Source organism: Lasiosphaeria miniovina (genome assembly GCF_030549165.1).
Source record: "Lasiosphaeria miniovina strain SMH2392-1A chromosome Unknown B0T26scaffold_4, whole genome shotgun sequence".
Taxonomy (NCBI): Eukaryota; Fungi; Ascomycota; class Sordariomycetes; order Sordariales; family Lasiosphaeriaceae; genus Lasiosphaeria; species Lasiosphaeria miniovina.
Window position 1 is genome coordinate 6,304,866 of NW_026848223.1, and position 15,472 is coordinate 6,320,337.

Sequence of the window (15,472 nt, forward strand, 5' to 3'; positions counted from 1 at the left end):
CTCGCCATAGTTCAGGTCGCCCTCTTTCTTCGCCATGATTCCATCCGTAGTCACTAGTAAGTAGATTTGTTTTCAGCTCGCTCGTTTTCCTGAGATCCTGACCTCTCTACTTCTAGAATGCCGGCCTAGAATGCCGGGCCAGAATCCCTGAGCGCTTTTCTTTACCGACGCCGTGATGTGGTCCCGGATTTATGCTGCCATTCATTCCAGTGCGCACCCAGTAGCCATGCACGTGAGCGCTAGAAAACCTGCACGAAAAGCCCGTCAGCCACTCGACTTCACTGTTGATCGGGACCGAGGTTAGCCGAGGCATGCACGAGAATGAAACAATTTAGTTAGCATCCGAAGGGTTACACCGTTACACCGTTAGGCAATGGCCCCATGTCCGACCTCCTCGGCGCAACCCGTCTGTGCGAACGCCGGGTGATGGTGGCGGACTAACTTGAAGGCACCGGGACGCTGCCGGTCCTACGGTTTGCAAACCGATGAACTGTTTTCTTCCACTTTTCGTTCCAGGGATGCCAGTATTCGGGGTCATATCGACATCCCGCAACGTCAGTGATACACGGCTGGCTGGCTCTAGTTTCCCGTCGATATGCAATGTTGTGAGACGAGTTGCTGTTCTTGGGTGCAGTACTAGTGGAGCGGTCGGGGCGCGACAGCCAAAGAAAAGCGGTCGAAATGTAAGCAGCGAAAAGTGCCAGCATCCTATAAAGAATCGAATGAGTTGTATACCAGAGATGGCCGAACGAGGGAGCGTAGAAAGATCAAGATTGTAGTTGTACATCTTCCTTCCTATCTTGCATCCAACTGATAAGTACTACACCCCGACTACACTCCCAAGCGTGAACATGTCCAACGACAAGTACCAAGCTGGAGAGACTTACAAAGATGCCACTAAGGCGCCTGCCTACTCTCTCGACGATCCCTTGCCCATTGCCCAGGACCTCGTCAAGGAGCTGGCTGGTGTGTTGGGCCAGGTGTCTGTGAAAGATGTGCTTGGCATCCTGGAGTCATTGACACAGAAGCCTCTTAACGACAAAACAGGGTATGAACCCCCCGAGTGGAAGTGCATCTTCCGAGATGACGGTACGGGTCGCCATTCTGACAAGCATCAGATCAACCGAGGCTCTGATTGGTGTTCTCACTGCTCTCTCCTCAAAGTCCTACCTGCGAACCTTCCTCACGAACAAGCTCATCGACACCCTCTGGAACAACCTCCAGCACCCGCCACTGAGCTACGTCGGCGGCGATGTCAAGTATGAGGTCTTGAAAGAGTCAGACACAGGCTTCGGCAACGCCGACGTCGTCGACGCGGTCCAGTTTCGGGCCCCTGATAGCGATGTCATATTGCGCGAGCAGATTCCAACTGCTCCTGACGGCCTGTACCAGTACCGGATGCCCGACGGCAGCTACAACAACATCCTGACCCCGAATCTGGGGAGGGCGGGCACGCCCTACGCCAAGACGGTCCGCAACCTCAAGAGCCTGCAAGGGGTGAAGCCCGACCCCGGCTTGCTCTTTGACCTCTTGATGGCCCGCGACGACAAGCACTTCAAGGAGAACCCCGGCGGCATCTCGTCCATGTTCTTCTACCACGCCGCCATCATCATCCACGACGTGTTCCGCACGAGCCGCACGGACCAGAACAAATCCGACACGTCGTCGTATCTCGACCTCGCTCCTCTCTATGGCTCCTCGCTCAGCGACCAGCTGGAGATTCGCACCATGAAAGGGGGCCTGCTGAAACCCGACACATTCCACGAGAAACGCCTGCTCGGCCAACCAGACGGTGTAAGCGTCATGCTGGTCCTATACAGCCGCTTCCACAACTACGTGGCCGACATTCTGCTCAAGATCAACGAAAATGGACGGTTCACACTGTCGTGCGCGCCCGACGCCGGCCCAGAGGAGCTGGCGAGGGCCGTGGCCAAGCAGGACTACGACCTCTTCAACACGGCGCGCCTGGTCGTGGGCGGGCTGTACATCAACATCTGCCTGCACGACTACCTCCGCGCCATCACCAACACGCACCACTCTGCGAGCGACTGGACCCTAGATCCTCGCGTCGAGATGGAGCAGAAGACCGTCTTCGACGGCGAGGGCACGCCGCGCGGCGTTGGCAATCAGGTCAGCGTCGAGTTCAACCTACTCTACAGGTTCCACTCGTGCATCTCCAAGAAGGACGAGCGTTGGATCAACAACTTCTTCCTGCAGCTGTTCCCGGGCCGCAACGTCGATGAGCTGCAGGATGTCAGCTGGGTCGAGCTGGGCCAGGCTCTACTCGAGTTTGAACAGAGAACGCCCAAGGACCCGAGCGTCCGGACCTTTGGCGGCTTGACGCGGGGTGCCGACGGCAAGTTCAAGGATGACGACCTTGTGCGCATCCTCAAGGAGGCCATGGACGACCCGGCCGGAATCTTTGGTGCCCGCACAATCCCGAAGGCGCTCAAGATTGTCGAGGTGCTCGGCATCAAGCAGGCCCGCGGCTGGCAGGTGGGCTCGCTGAATGAGTTCCGCGAGTTCTTTGGGCTCAAGCGCCACCAAACCTTCAAGGACATCAACTCGGACCCCGAGATTGCCAATCTGCTCGAGAAGCTGTACACGGACCCCGACATGGTGGAGCTCTACCCTGGCCTCATGATTGAAGACTTCAAGCCTGTCCGCAATACGGGCTGCGGCATCAGCCCACCCTACTCGCTTGGCCGTGCCGTGCTTTCCGATGCCGTCACCCTTGTGCGCTCGGACCGGTTCAACACGATTGACTATACCGTCTCCAACCTGACGGCCTGGGGGTACAACGAGGTGCAGCACGACAGCAAGACCCTGGGCGGTTCGATGCTGTACAAGCTCATCCAGCGCGGCGTGCCCGGCTGGTTCCCCTTCAACTCGGTCGCCGTCATGCAGCCCATGTACACCAAGACGGGCAACGAGAAGATTGCGCGCGAGATTGGCACCATGGGCCAGTACACGCTGGACGGCCCCAGGCCACCCCCAGTGCCAGTCCCCATCTTCACCAGCGCAGCCATCAAGGAGGTGCTCGGCAACCCGAAGCAGTACGCCGTGCCCTGGCTGCCGGCCGTCAACAGCCTGTTCCCGGGGGAAAAGGACCTAGGGTGGTTCATGCTCGCAGGTGACAACGCGGCCAACTACGCGCACCGGGCCAGCATGGAGAAGGCCATGAGCAAGATTCCCGACCTGGCCGGCGCGCTGCGCGACTTCATGGACCAGGCGGGCTCGCGGTTGATCGACAGGGAGACGTTTGCGCTCAGCGCGGGGCTGAACCAGCTCGACCTGATCCGCGACATCGCCGTCCCGCTCAACGCGCAGCTGCTCGCCGACCTGTTCTACTTCGACATGCGCACCGACGAGAACCCGGGCGGGTCGCTGAGCGCGACGGAGCTGTACACGCACCTGCTCGACATCCGCGTGTGGGGCGTCAACAACAACGACCCGGCGCAGGCGTGGAACCGCCGCCGCCGCGCCCAGGAGGGCGCCCAGATCATCATCGACTCGACGCGCAAACTGGTCGACCGAGTCGTGCTCAACCAGGCCACGCTCGGGCTAGGCGGGATCCTTACGTCGGCCGTGTCAGGGAGCAATAACAAGAAGGGCTCGCTGCGCTCATGCGGCGAGAAGCTGGTCAAGGAGCTGCTGGCCCAGGGGAACTCGCCCGAGCGCGTGGTCGACGCCCTGTGGCTAACGGCTTTTGGCGGAATCGGCGTGCCCGTCACGGCGGTGAGTTGCGCATCACTTGGTCGTGCTTGGCTTTGCATTACTTGTACTCGTTGCCCAGCCTGTTGATGGATCTGTGCTGACCAAATTCTTGTCCCAGTTCTACGAGGTGATGGAATTCTTCCTCCGTCCCGAAAATGGAGCCATCTGGGCGGAGGTCCAGGACATGGCCAAGAAGAACGACAGTGCTTCTCTTCATGCTTATGTCGCCGAGGCGCAGCGCCTCACGAGCTCGCAGCGGAACATGCGCATCGCCACGCAGCCAGCCACCCTGGAGGGCAAGTCGATCCAGCCCGGCAACCTGGTTGTCCTGATGATCGTAAGTTATTGCCCCTTTTACCTTTCTCTCTCGCTCGGAGACAAAATCTCACAGTTTCCCAGGCCGCGGCGGCACGCAACCCGTCCGAAGTCGCCGACGCGACCAAATTTGATCCCAAGCGCGTGTCAGATTCCGTGACTGCATTCAGCTACGGCAAACACCAGTGCTTCGGGAGGAACCCGGCCACGGCATTCCTGGACGGGCTCGTCAAGTTGGCTGCCGGCCTCAAGAACCTGCGTCCTGCCCCAGGCGAGATGGGACGGGTCAAGACCATCCAGCTCGGCTCCGAGAAGGCCTATCTCAACGACAGCTGGTCGTACCTGGGCTTCGACGCCAGCTGTAAGTTCCTTATTTTTCTCCATGTCGCTCCGCGCGGCCGAGTACGATTTCGTGCTGACGGTTGTCAAACAGCTTGGAAGGTCCACTTTGATGGCCACGGGCAGGGCACCTTTACCGGCGACAGGGAGCCGACGGCGCTTCTGGACCTGCAGCAGTATTATGGCCGGATTCAGAAGCGCGCTGCTGAGATTCTCAAGGGAGGGGAGAAGTAGAGAATGCGGCGCTTGTGTTGCGAAGCAAGGATGAGCCAGGTACTCGATTTGCCAGGTTGGAGTCAAATGAAATTGAACCTGTGCTGCCCTTTGACCGTGTTCCTATTCGCCGAATAATTGCTCGGCAATTACCCAAGCCCAGAGAAATAGTGTCCAGCTGCAATGCAGTAACAGATGCCCGTGTTCGCTTGGCGATGCGCATGCTGCTGCGGACCTGTGAGGCGAGGCTTGGCGGTTGTCGCTGGCTAGGTAATGATTAATGATGCATGGAGGGGATAATTCGGGATAGCATTACGGAGGGGTATTCCATACTGTGTAACAGTACAGCCTCAGGACCACAGCTTCGGCGCAATGGCAAGCTCAGCCTCGTCGCGCTTGAATTGGAACATTGGAACAATTAGGCGCCTCTGTCTTGATGCATGGATGCGCAGGATCTCGGGGCAAACTCGGCGCCGCCAAGCGTGTCCCTCTGTCGGTTCAGTGCTTAAAGTCGTGTCACTCTTGTCGGTTCAGTGCTTAAAGTCGTGTCACCGTCCTTGGTCGGAGCTCCATTTCGCGGGGCCCGTCGGGCAGCTTGCCCAGCTGAGATAAAGCCCTTATCAGCCGAATGCTTATCGTAAAAATCGTCCCAGCAGCCAATCAGACATGGCCAAATCGCCCCGGCAGCCAATCAGACATGGCTAAAGATGCAACACTAGTCCTGATCTGGACGTTCTAGACTTTGCTCGCGTCGGCTAGCATCTGGCTGAACGCTAGTGCCCAGCTGCGGCTCCACAGAGCTGGCCACGTCCAATCCAGCCCAGCATTTGCGATGCCAAGAGCTGCAATATTGGCTTGGCTTAATCAGCTGGCGGTGCGAGACGGCGCCGCGAGCCCATCGCGAGTCCAGACCCACGGACTAAAAAAGAAGCTTTTGCCAAGCGCAACGATGAATCCGTCCCCACGTTCTCCTCCATTCCCCCTTCTTGGCACCTTTCTGGCAGAAGCTTGCCGTCGTCTGCTCGCGTCCCGACTGTTTGGTAGTTCTTGGCTGCTTTATTCTTGGTTTTTAGTTCAACGTCCCCAGTTGTTTGTTGTCTTGCAGCGTCTCTCGCAGATCGCCAAGCCAGGTCCCCTCGGAGCTAGGTTCGGACTCTGGTCCGTCTGGTCGCAATGTCGTCCGACACTCCCCCGTTGCTTGGGCATAGGAAGCGCTCGGGTTTGTACGTCCGCGCCCAATCTACGGTCCCCGTTCAGCCAGCACACAGCGAACTCAATTCTGACTGGGATGCATGCAGAAAGGACGAGAAGGACAAGCGGAGAATTCACAAAGTCGCGCCGTGGATAAAAAATCCCCTCCAGGGCGTCGACAAGAAGAGCCTCGTCTTTGCTCCGCGCCACGAAGCAAGCACGCTCGAGCTGTTCTTCGATCTATTTTTGTGAGACTCCACGTTGGTCTCGGTTCAGGATGTTTCCGTCTGACAGCGAGCCCCCAGCGTCGCCAACTTGGCCACCTTTACGGCGTACCACTCCATCGTCGACCACTCGTCTCTCTTCGCCTACGTCGGCTTCTTCGCCATAATATGGCTGACCTGGTTCCACATCACCCTGCACGACGTCCGCTTCGCCCATGACACCGTCTACGAGCGGGCCTGTAAGACGCTGCAGATGATCGTCTTTGTCGGCTTTGCCCTCGTCGGCTCCGCCTTCGCCCCCGGCACTGACGACGGCAACAACACCAACTTCCGCATTCTCTGTTACACCCTGGTGATCAGCCGGGCCCTCTTCGTGGTGCAGTACAGCATCGTCGCCGTCTTCGTCGTCATGGCCCGCCGCACCGACATCTTGCTGCCCCTGGCCCTCAACATCCTCACCTATGTCGTCGCGGGAGCCGCCTTCGGCGCCATGATCCCTTCGTTTGCCGCGGATAAACCCGTCGACCCCAACAACGGCATCTACTCCGTGTGGTGGGTCGTCATGGCCGTCGAGACTATCGCCACCATCGGCATCTCGTCCATCTGGCGCATGGTCAGCTTCAAGAAGACGCATCTGGTCGAGCGCATGGGCCTGCTCACGCTCATCGTCATTGGCGAGGGCGCCATCGGCGTTACCAAGACCATCAGCCGCATGATGGGCAAGAACGGCCTCGACCCCGAGGGTTGTGGCATGATTCTGTGCATCATCTTACTACTGGTAAGCAGCAGATCGACATTGGCTTCATCCCTCAGTAACTTCCTGCGGCCCGGCTCCTAACACTTGACCTCTAGATTGGCTTGTGGATGATTTACTTTGACAACCACCCCCACGGCCACTACGGAACCATCCGGCAGCAGATCTGGTCCACTTTGCACTTTCCCATCCATCTCATGATTGTTGGTCTCGTCGAGGGCGCGCAGCAGATCGCCCTGGCCCGCTACACGTCCCGGGGCATCACAAAGCTCGAGAAGAGCTTTGCGCAGGCGTGCTTCAAGGACCACCTCGACGGCGAAAAGCTTTCCGAGAAGTTGTTCGACGCCGTCGAGTATTTCCACCTCGATAAGAAACTACAGGGCCTTATCTACATGGACGAAATTGAAGTCGGCATCTGGACCGTCGGCAACGAGACGGGCATCTGCGGCAAGACCGTCACGGGTTCCGGATTCTCCGACTTCCCTGATGACTTGGCAAACGTCTTTTACTACACCGTGTCGGCGATCTACAGCGCGCTGGGTCTGATATTGCCGCTGGATAGGGACCCAATCGAGGTTATGTTCGAATCCTGGAAACTCGTCTACCGCTATTTCTGGGCAGCCTTCCTCGTTCTCACAGTCTGCTTCCTTATTTGCATGATCTTGATCCGGCGCAATAAGATGGACGTATTTGACTGGACGACGCTGTTCAGCAGGGGCACTGCCATCGTCATCGCCGGAGTCCTTTTGGCCCTCTCGTCGAACCACGACCTCATGTACGGAATCCTCGAGAAGGATATCATTCTGCCGACGGCGGTTGTGCTGTTGTATCTGATCATCGTACTGGACCGTTTTAGCGCCAAGATTGCCAATTGGAGGAATAGGAGATCAGGCGAGCCTCTGACTGGCGTCGGTGGCCACGGCCACGGTGGTGACGAAGGACATGAAGACCATGACGATCATGGAGGACACGGGGACGACCACGAAAAGGGCGACGGCATCAGCCTCTCTGTCATGCCCGTTACAGCACACCGCATGTCATATAATCCCCTCGGCGGCGCTGTCATGCCGGCATACCACGACACGGACGCGCCATTGTATGGCGGCCCAACAGTCACGTACTCGCAGCCGCCGCCCGGCCCGGGAGCCATGTATTCTCAGCAACAGCCCCCGCCAGCAATGCCTGTCTTCTCCGAGAGCACGGCATACAACCCAGGCGGCTACATGCCAGTCTCGGTGGCCAGCACCGCCCAGGACCCTGGCGCTTATAAGCCGGTTTCGGCTGTCGGCACGGTATATGACCCTGGCGTGTACATGCCCGGGTCCGTGGCCGGCATGACATATAACCCCGGCGGGTACGCGCCAGTGCACAGCGCCCAGCACGAAGGCCACCCCGGATACTGAGTGATTATGGTCCTTACGAGTTGCGTTTCATTTTGTTTGCGGGGCACTGCTTTGTATATTGTCGTCTTGCATATATAATTTCGGTTGTAAATAACGGCCTATGTCATTATTCTGATCTGGCGGGAGCGTTGGAAATACAATGAGAGGAAAGCGGTAATGAATGAAAACCTAGATAGATTGCTTTATATTAGATACTAAAAATATTTGGCTATTGAACAAAAAGAGGCAGTCTATTCGGATAGTAACAACCGTCTTTCCGGACAGTAGTGTACAAAATGGTAGACACGCGCTGGGGTCTGCCTATGACAAATCACTTTTCGTAAGAAGAGGGTTAATTCCTGGGACGAAGCTAGCGTAACCACTTTAGATCAATTGGCCATATACCGTATACGCACCATATTTAACATCATTCGTATGTAGGGTAGGCCGCGTAGGAAAATCCGATTTTGGCTGGGCTTGTGGCCTGGCCCCTTAGCTGCAAAGTCACTTTTTGTACACTACTGTCACGTTGCTGGCATTTTGACGAGGGAGTTTGGCAAAATTACATCAGCCAAGGCAATTATTAAACAAGCGTGGTTTTACAATACACATTATTAATCTACGCGTATTTATTCTCGGACATAGGCAGTGGACGTTTCGGATTCCGCCGTGAACCGGATCTGGCGGAGTTGGTTAGCAGGTGGCGTTCCTCTAACAGCGGTTCTTATCTTATCGGCTCGGCCTGTTGGGGAGGGTTCGTTAATGACGCATGACCAAAGTGACGTCACCGCCATCCGACCAAGGAAGCTTTCCGCGGCATTGGGTCACAGCGAACTGGATGGTTGCTTAGAGGGTGCCGTCGGAACCCTACTCGGTGTTACGGTGCCTGGTGATCTTCTGATCTACTTTAATTATTTCTCAACGCCTTTTGTGTCATTTTGGGTCTCTTTGTTTTTTTCTTTTCCGATTTTATTACGTTGCATGATCCCCCAGCGGGCTTGCTTTATTGCTGCGACGCTGTCAGGGACTGTCAGGGACCGTCAGTAGCAGCGGTAGTGGAGCCCCATGGAAGGCAACGCCTATTTCGCGGGTGCCATCCCATCCTCGTCGCCAAGTCCCCAAAACACAAACACGGTAGCCGCTGTAGACGATTCTGATCACGAAGGCGACGATGGCAACAGCATCGCGCTGCACCGCATCCCGGCGACCCCCATAAGCGAGAACCCGCCGACGCTTCCCATACCAGTGCACGTAGTTCCGCCCGCCAGCGCCGCGCAAAAGGTGCAGTTCCGACCATTGGACTCCAGTCGCCAGCCATCTGTCATCCGACTCCGCCGACTCCGAGGCGATCCGCCGTCACGACCGTCATCCCGGCCGCCATCCCAATTCGAAGGCTCCCCAGGCCAGCAGACAATACCCGAATATGGTCTTGTTCGGGCCCAAGTCCAAGGCGAATCCCACAATGACGACGGGGCACACATCGGCCGCAGACGCGCGTCGTCGGAGCCCCAGCGGCCTGCTGCCGTCCTTGCCCCGCTCGACATGACAAGAACTGTCGATACCCTCCCTCCAATTCCCGGAACGCCCACTGCCAGCGATGCGTCGAGCATGCGCCAAAATGCATTTGGCAGTCGTGCAGGGCGAATCCGAGGTCGGCGCTTCTGGCGTCCGCGCCGCGACACGAGCGCGACGCGCACACAAGAGCAGGTCGCCAATGAGGATTGTTACGATTCCAGAATAGTCGACTTTCTCGACGTCATCGGTCAGTGCCACCGGTTAAAAAACACCATGATGCAGGCTTCTGTGCTGACTTCGACCTAGACCCCGAAGTGGCCACCCTGTCGTCAATTACCAACATCCAAAACTCGCTCTTCGTCCCATCTCTGGGCAGGTGGGTAAACCGCCGACCAACATATGATCTCTCACGTCTGCCGCGGATGCCCGGAGCATTCCCAACATCCCAAGAAAATGTTGGGCTGGACCAGAGCGCTGGTGATGCAAGACAGGATCGTCCAGAAGACGAACGTCCCGGCGTGACCCGGGCCCACAGTTTCTCGTCCGTCCTGACCGCGCCTCAATATGCCGTCCTCCCCAAAAACGCTTCGCTGGAGGGGTGGCGGGAAGAAGACATCAAGCTTCTCAACGATTACGTTCGCCACATGCTGCACTCGAGGCGGTCCAAGATCAAGCAACGCTTCAAGGGCTTCATCAAGTACTGCAGCAGGCCGTTGGGCTTCTTCATCACCCTGTACGCCACACTTATCACGCTTTTTGGTCTCGCCTGGGTCTTGTTTTTGATCGGCTGGATTTATGTCGGCGAGCGCCAGGTATATGCCATCAATGTAATCGACAATGTGCTCGTCGCCCTCTTCGCCATCATGGGCGACGGGCTTGCCCCCTTCCGCGCCATCGACACATATCACATGATATTTGTCGCGCATTACCGTGAGTTGCCCTCGTCGTCGCGCTGGTTGACTCCAAAACTGACTCGGTGCATTCTACAGATCGCAAAACATGGAAGATGCGCCAGAAGCTGTTGCTCCCCAGCCTGAAAGATCACAATGACCTTCCTCTCGATGTCCACAAGGTCTCGGACCCCTCAGATCTCGAGGCCGGGCCGCAATGCCCGCAGAAGGACGAATTCATCCCCGTTCTCTCCGACGCTGAGCAGGCGAAGCTTGTGCACCACCAGTCCAAACTTGCAAAGTCCCACACGTTTTACAAGCCACACGAGACGGAGACGCACAACGCCTTTCCCCTCCGGCTGCTCGTGGCTATTGTCGTCTTGTTGGACCTGCACAGCTGCCTGCAGATAACTCTTGGGTCGTACACGTGGAGCAAGGACTACGACCACCGCCTAGCCGCCGTCACCACAACTGTTCTCTGCCTCTCCATCACGGCAAACTCGACTGCCGGACTTCTCATCACCATTGGCGACCGAAGAACCCGCAAAAAGGATGTCCTCGAACGCCTCATGAAAGAAGAGCTAACAGAGGAAGCCATGCACAAGGTCCAGAAGCAAAAGCAGAAGGAGGCTGAGAAAGAAGAGGATAAGCAGCACATTAAAAGTCCCAGACCTTCCCACAGTCTGAGCCTCCCCTGGACCGAGAGAGCAAAGTCGGACAGCGGGGGTGAGTCTGCACACAAGAAAGAAATAGGCCAAGTCGGCAAGTTCAACGTGGACACGACCGACCACGCGTACCCGACGACCGATAGAGAAAGGGACGAATACCGTATCCCAGGACAGTTTGACGAAGAATGACAGGATAGTGTAGCAAATTAGATATATACCATTTAGAGTACGATAAAGATTTAATGTCAGATTAGGCGAAACTTATTTTTCGCCTGGTAGCCTAAGGAGCCCGGCTTTTGACGCGAGGGGCTGTAGTCGAGCAAAGCTAATAAGCTTGTGGCGACTCACGCGCCATTGTACCTGACACGAGTCTGTCGAGCGTTGTGGGGCCGCTGGGTCTCTCCGATGTTTACTTGAGCGTGTTCATGTTGTCGAAGATAAGCTGGCAAACAGTCGATTCTCACGCCGTTGGGAGCTATTGATGCACGCTTATGGCATTAATATAGAAACAGAGCCGTCATCATCGTTATGCCCAACCAGACTCCAGGCACGATGGCTACCAGAGCGCCACTCTCTCAACTTTGTCCTCTCGCTCTCCATCCTATCTAGACCGTTATTTCCACCGTCTCCCGCTGCAAGCCTGAAAGCCACATCGACTGGGGCCACCTTTGCCCCCCTTATCCTGTTATTCTCGATAGGCTAAAGCAGCCTGGGGCGATTGACATTTTCAACGACTCCCGTCCCAACAACCCCTGCCAGATGATGCTGGCAGTATGACTTGTAAAACTTAAGATAGGGCAGCGACATCCTCCCTAACAATGGCATCCTGCGGGGTGAACGACACAGCAATCTCGGGAGCCGAGCTGGGCTATCTAGAGATGCTCACCAGCAACGCAGCAACACAGGACCTGCAGCAAGATCTTCGGGCATATGTTGTCAACATCAGTATTTCCTTCACCGCGATAGCTGGTCTTTCGCATGGCCCGGCCATTACTACGCCTTTCCGCGATCAACCTGTCCAGTCCTTGTCAGAATTGGCGACAACTCAGGACTCTGGCATGAGTGTGCCCACAAGTCCCAACGATCGTGGTTCAGGGCAGCTGCAACGTGCTTGTCTCACACTTCCGACAAGCCCAGCCATGCTGACGGCAACGACCTCGAGCTGGTTCCGAGACATATGGTCGGGAACATCGAATTGACGATTCATGCCAGCCCATTAGCCGTGGTCACGGGCGGAAAAGTCAGCCTGCTGATATCCATATTGGAGATGTCAAGGACTCGTTACCGCCGATGGCTATCCGGCGGTGTACCGAGGTGGAATGGAAGGTGGAAAAAGGTACCAACGTCTCTAACGCCGAGATACACGAATCCTTTTAGCTGTGGCACGGTATTTTCCCGCTATCTCATCATTACCGGGCTAGCTAGACGGTGTACAATCCAATCTCTAAACGTCTGGTTTGGTACTTGCGTGATGTGTGCCTAGTCGTTTAACCATGCCAAGAGCCAAGCCAAGTTGGAGGAACGCGGTCTATTGAACGGCGTTTGGGGAATTGGGGATCGGCGTTAGGTCTTAGACCGGCAAACTAACAAACTTTGGTTCTGCCAAGGCGGGGATGACGTTTGTGATTGCAGATCAGTTGACAATTATTCTTGTTCTTTTAGAACCGAGGGCTTGTTTCCGCGTCCAAATATGTCTCGGATCTACAAAAACATGCTAACCGGTTTAATACGCAAAGAGAGTTACAGTGAATTTTGCCACAATTACAGAGATAAAAGTGAATTAATAGCCAGGATTCGATCGGGAAAGTAGCAAGCTACCCCAACACTTCATCCCAAAAGCAAGCAACCCTCCAAAACCCTATCCAACCTTTACCAGCATTACCAAATCACACCAGCAAGATAGCCATGGCTCTTACCGAGAAACCGCGCGTGTGGCTCATCACGGGCGCATCCTCTGGGCTTGGCCTCGAGTTGGCAAAGGTCGCGGTAAGCCACGGCGACCTTGTTATTGCTGCCTCGCGCAATCCCGACAAGGTGAAGGAGCTGGCGGGCAAGAAAGGGGTGCAAGTGGCACGCCTTGATCACAACGAGCCACTGGATCAAATCCAGAGCGCCGTGCGCAACATCATCGCAATCCACGGCACGATTGATGTCGTCGTCAACAATGCCGCCTATGTGCAAACGGGCACCGTGGAGGAGACGTCGCCCGAAGAGACTCTACGGCAGTTTCAGGCCAATCTCTTTGGGCCAGCCAATCTCTACCGTGCAGTCCTGCCGTACCTGCGAGCAAAGGGCCATGGCACTCTTGTCACCGTTGGCTCCATGGCCGCCTGGTACCCCATGGAGTCGTGCAACATGTACAACGCTTCCAAAGCCGCCGTACGCAGTATGATGTTGGGTCTTGCTGATGAGGTCGCGGCGTTCGGGATCAAGCACTGTCTGGTTGAGCCAGGTTTCTTTCGCACTGGTCTCTTGAAGCCAGGCGGAAATTTCGCAGGGACGGCTCCGGCACACCGACTCGACGAGTACGCTGAACTTAATGCTTCCGCTGAGAAGGCATTTGAAGGATTTCACGGAAACCAGCTGGGAAACCCTATTAAGGGCGCCGAAGTCATCTACGACGTCGTCACCTCGTCTGGGTGTGCAGCGGGACGCTCACTTCCAACTTTCCTACCCGTTGGCAGCGACGCATCCACTGAGATCATTAAAGCGGCCTACGAGCTAATTAACGGTGTTGAAGAGTGGCGAAGTATTAGTGTTTTGAGTGACTTTGTGAAAAATGAATAAGGTCTACTATCTCTATATAGCTTACATAAAAATAAATTAACGTTCATGATATGCGAGTTAGCCATGATAAGCGAGTTGGCCACCTTAACGAGATTTGGTGAGGCACAAGCAAAAAGATGTTAGTAAATTGTTAGTGATCTTATCAATTTCTTATCGCATTTAGCTGCGCACGCTACCCGGTCTCGTTAAGGTGGCTAACTTGCTTATCATGGCTAACTCGCTTATCATGGCTAACTCGCTTATCAAATACGTTATCGTCGCTTCGATTTATTACGTTATTTTACGTAAGCTTTCAAAGTCTACCTCTTCGCTTTCGCTCTCAGTCTTAGTCCTAGTATAGTGTTACGGTCGCCACTAGGCACATGACGAGATAGATTCTATTGGCCGCATTGTATTTAGAGCGTGGTCTGTGCCCGTCGCCACCCACGTGCTCAGCACACACCTACTTCCCGGCGCCCTGCGCGGTCCCCGCGATAGATTCTTTCTTTTCCTTCCTTAGCTTTATTAAATCCACATTCGTTACCGCATTCGATCTTTGACTTCCTATGCGGGCCGTCACAAGTAGGGTAGGAGTGTAATAGGCCGGGCCGCGTTAGTAGCGAAGGAGAAGATCTAGCGTAAGGACGTCTATAGTCATTGACGCGTTTGTTGGCGAGTAGCACTCGTTCATGCGCAACCTCGAGTCATAGGTGTTATTCTGGATGCGCAAGTAGCTCGTACTAGGCTGCGGTAGCGGTAGGTCTAGGGGTAACTAAAAACTGCCTGAAATTTAGGCTGTTGGAATGTTGCACAGTCGTCTCTTCCTAATATGGGCCTCCAGCAATACGGGTGTGGGGAGCTCTAAAGATTGGACTAGACCTAGTGTTGATGGCGCCTAGAAGCGGATTGCAGCGCCCGCAGCACCAGCGATTCATATGCCCATATCGTGCCATTACGGCGTCCTCGTCGAATTGAACGTATCGCCTGTGCTGGACGTTTAGTACTAGATGCATCCAAACAGGGCCCGAGAGAGGATCGGGGATGGCGGAGAAACTTTGCACTCTGCATTGCGAGCTAAAGGTGGAAAGCCTGGGCTGAACTGGGTCGTTATTTGTGGCTGCCGTATTTTTATTTGATTTGCAGAGTGAGGCCATATTTGAGCTTTTCCAACATGTATTTGAGTTAACTGTTCTATTTAAAAATATTTGACCGGCGCTGAAAAACAATATTCCGGCCCGGGTAAACCCCGGCATAGAAAAAACCTGCCAGCCGAGACGCCGAAAGCCAGCCAAAGCCATGCCGAAGCTTCAAAACAGGCCACATCGCCGCCAATTTAACAGGCACAATAGCTTGATGGTATCGCTGCTGAGCCCGTGTTCCTGTAGTCCAACGATCAATTTGGCCATACTGAATAACCTCTCGTAGTCTGAAGACATGGCCGGGATCGAATGAAGGTCAAAGGCCATTCGTGATAACCGTGGAAAGCCATCTTTATTGT

At 55.4% G+C, this 15,472-nt stretch overlaps 4 protein-coding genes across 4 annotated transcripts; all 4 read left to right on the plus strand.

Annotated features, from left to right (window-relative positions):
* Nucleotides 1-851: 851 nt before the first annotated feature.
* Nucleotides 852-4,605, plus strand: B0T26DRAFT_647667 (linoleate diol synthase; the record flags this gene model as incomplete). Its single annotated transcript, XM_060437919.1, has 5 exons — nt 852-1,048; nt 1,119-3,738; nt 3,836-4,054; nt 4,117-4,393; nt 4,466-4,605. 5 exons carry the CDS (start codon nt 852-854, stop codon nt 4,603-4,605), a joined length of 3,453 nt encoding a protein of 1,150 aa, XP_060297460.1.
* Nucleotides 4,606-5,464: 859 nt separating this feature from the next.
* B0T26DRAFT_856365 (bacterial low temperature requirement A protein-domain-containing protein) lies at nt 5,465-8,365 on the plus strand. Its single transcript, XM_060447694.1, has 3 exons — nt 5,465-6,023; nt 6,081-6,777; nt 6,852-8,365. Exons 1-3 carry the CDS (start codon nt 5,758-5,760, stop codon nt 8,154-8,156), a joined length of 2,268 nt encoding a protein of 755 aa, XP_060297461.1. The 5' UTR covers nt 5,465-5,757; the 3' UTR covers nt 8,157-8,365.
* Nucleotides 8,366-9,019: 654 nt separating this feature from the next.
* B0T26DRAFT_713889 (uncharacterized protein) lies at nt 9,020-11,487 on the plus strand. Its single transcript, XM_060442149.1, has 3 exons — nt 9,020-9,897; nt 9,957-10,580; nt 10,640-11,487. The coding sequence occupies exons 1-3, from the start codon at nt 9,201-9,203 to the stop codon at nt 11,395-11,397; spliced, it is 2,079 nt and encodes a 692-aa protein (XP_060297462.1). The 5' UTR covers nt 9,020-9,200; the 3' UTR covers nt 11,398-11,487.
* Nucleotides 11,488-13,113: 1,626 nt separating this feature from the next.
* B0T26DRAFT_648163 (uncharacterized protein) lies at nt 13,114-13,995 on the plus strand (the record flags this gene model as incomplete). The annotated part of the gene is made up of 1 exon (XM_060437978.1): nt 13,114-13,995. One exon carries the CDS (start codon nt 13,114-13,116, stop codon nt 13,993-13,995), a length of 882 nt encoding a protein of 293 aa, XP_060297463.1.
* Nucleotides 13,996-15,472: the final 1,477 nt, after the last annotated feature.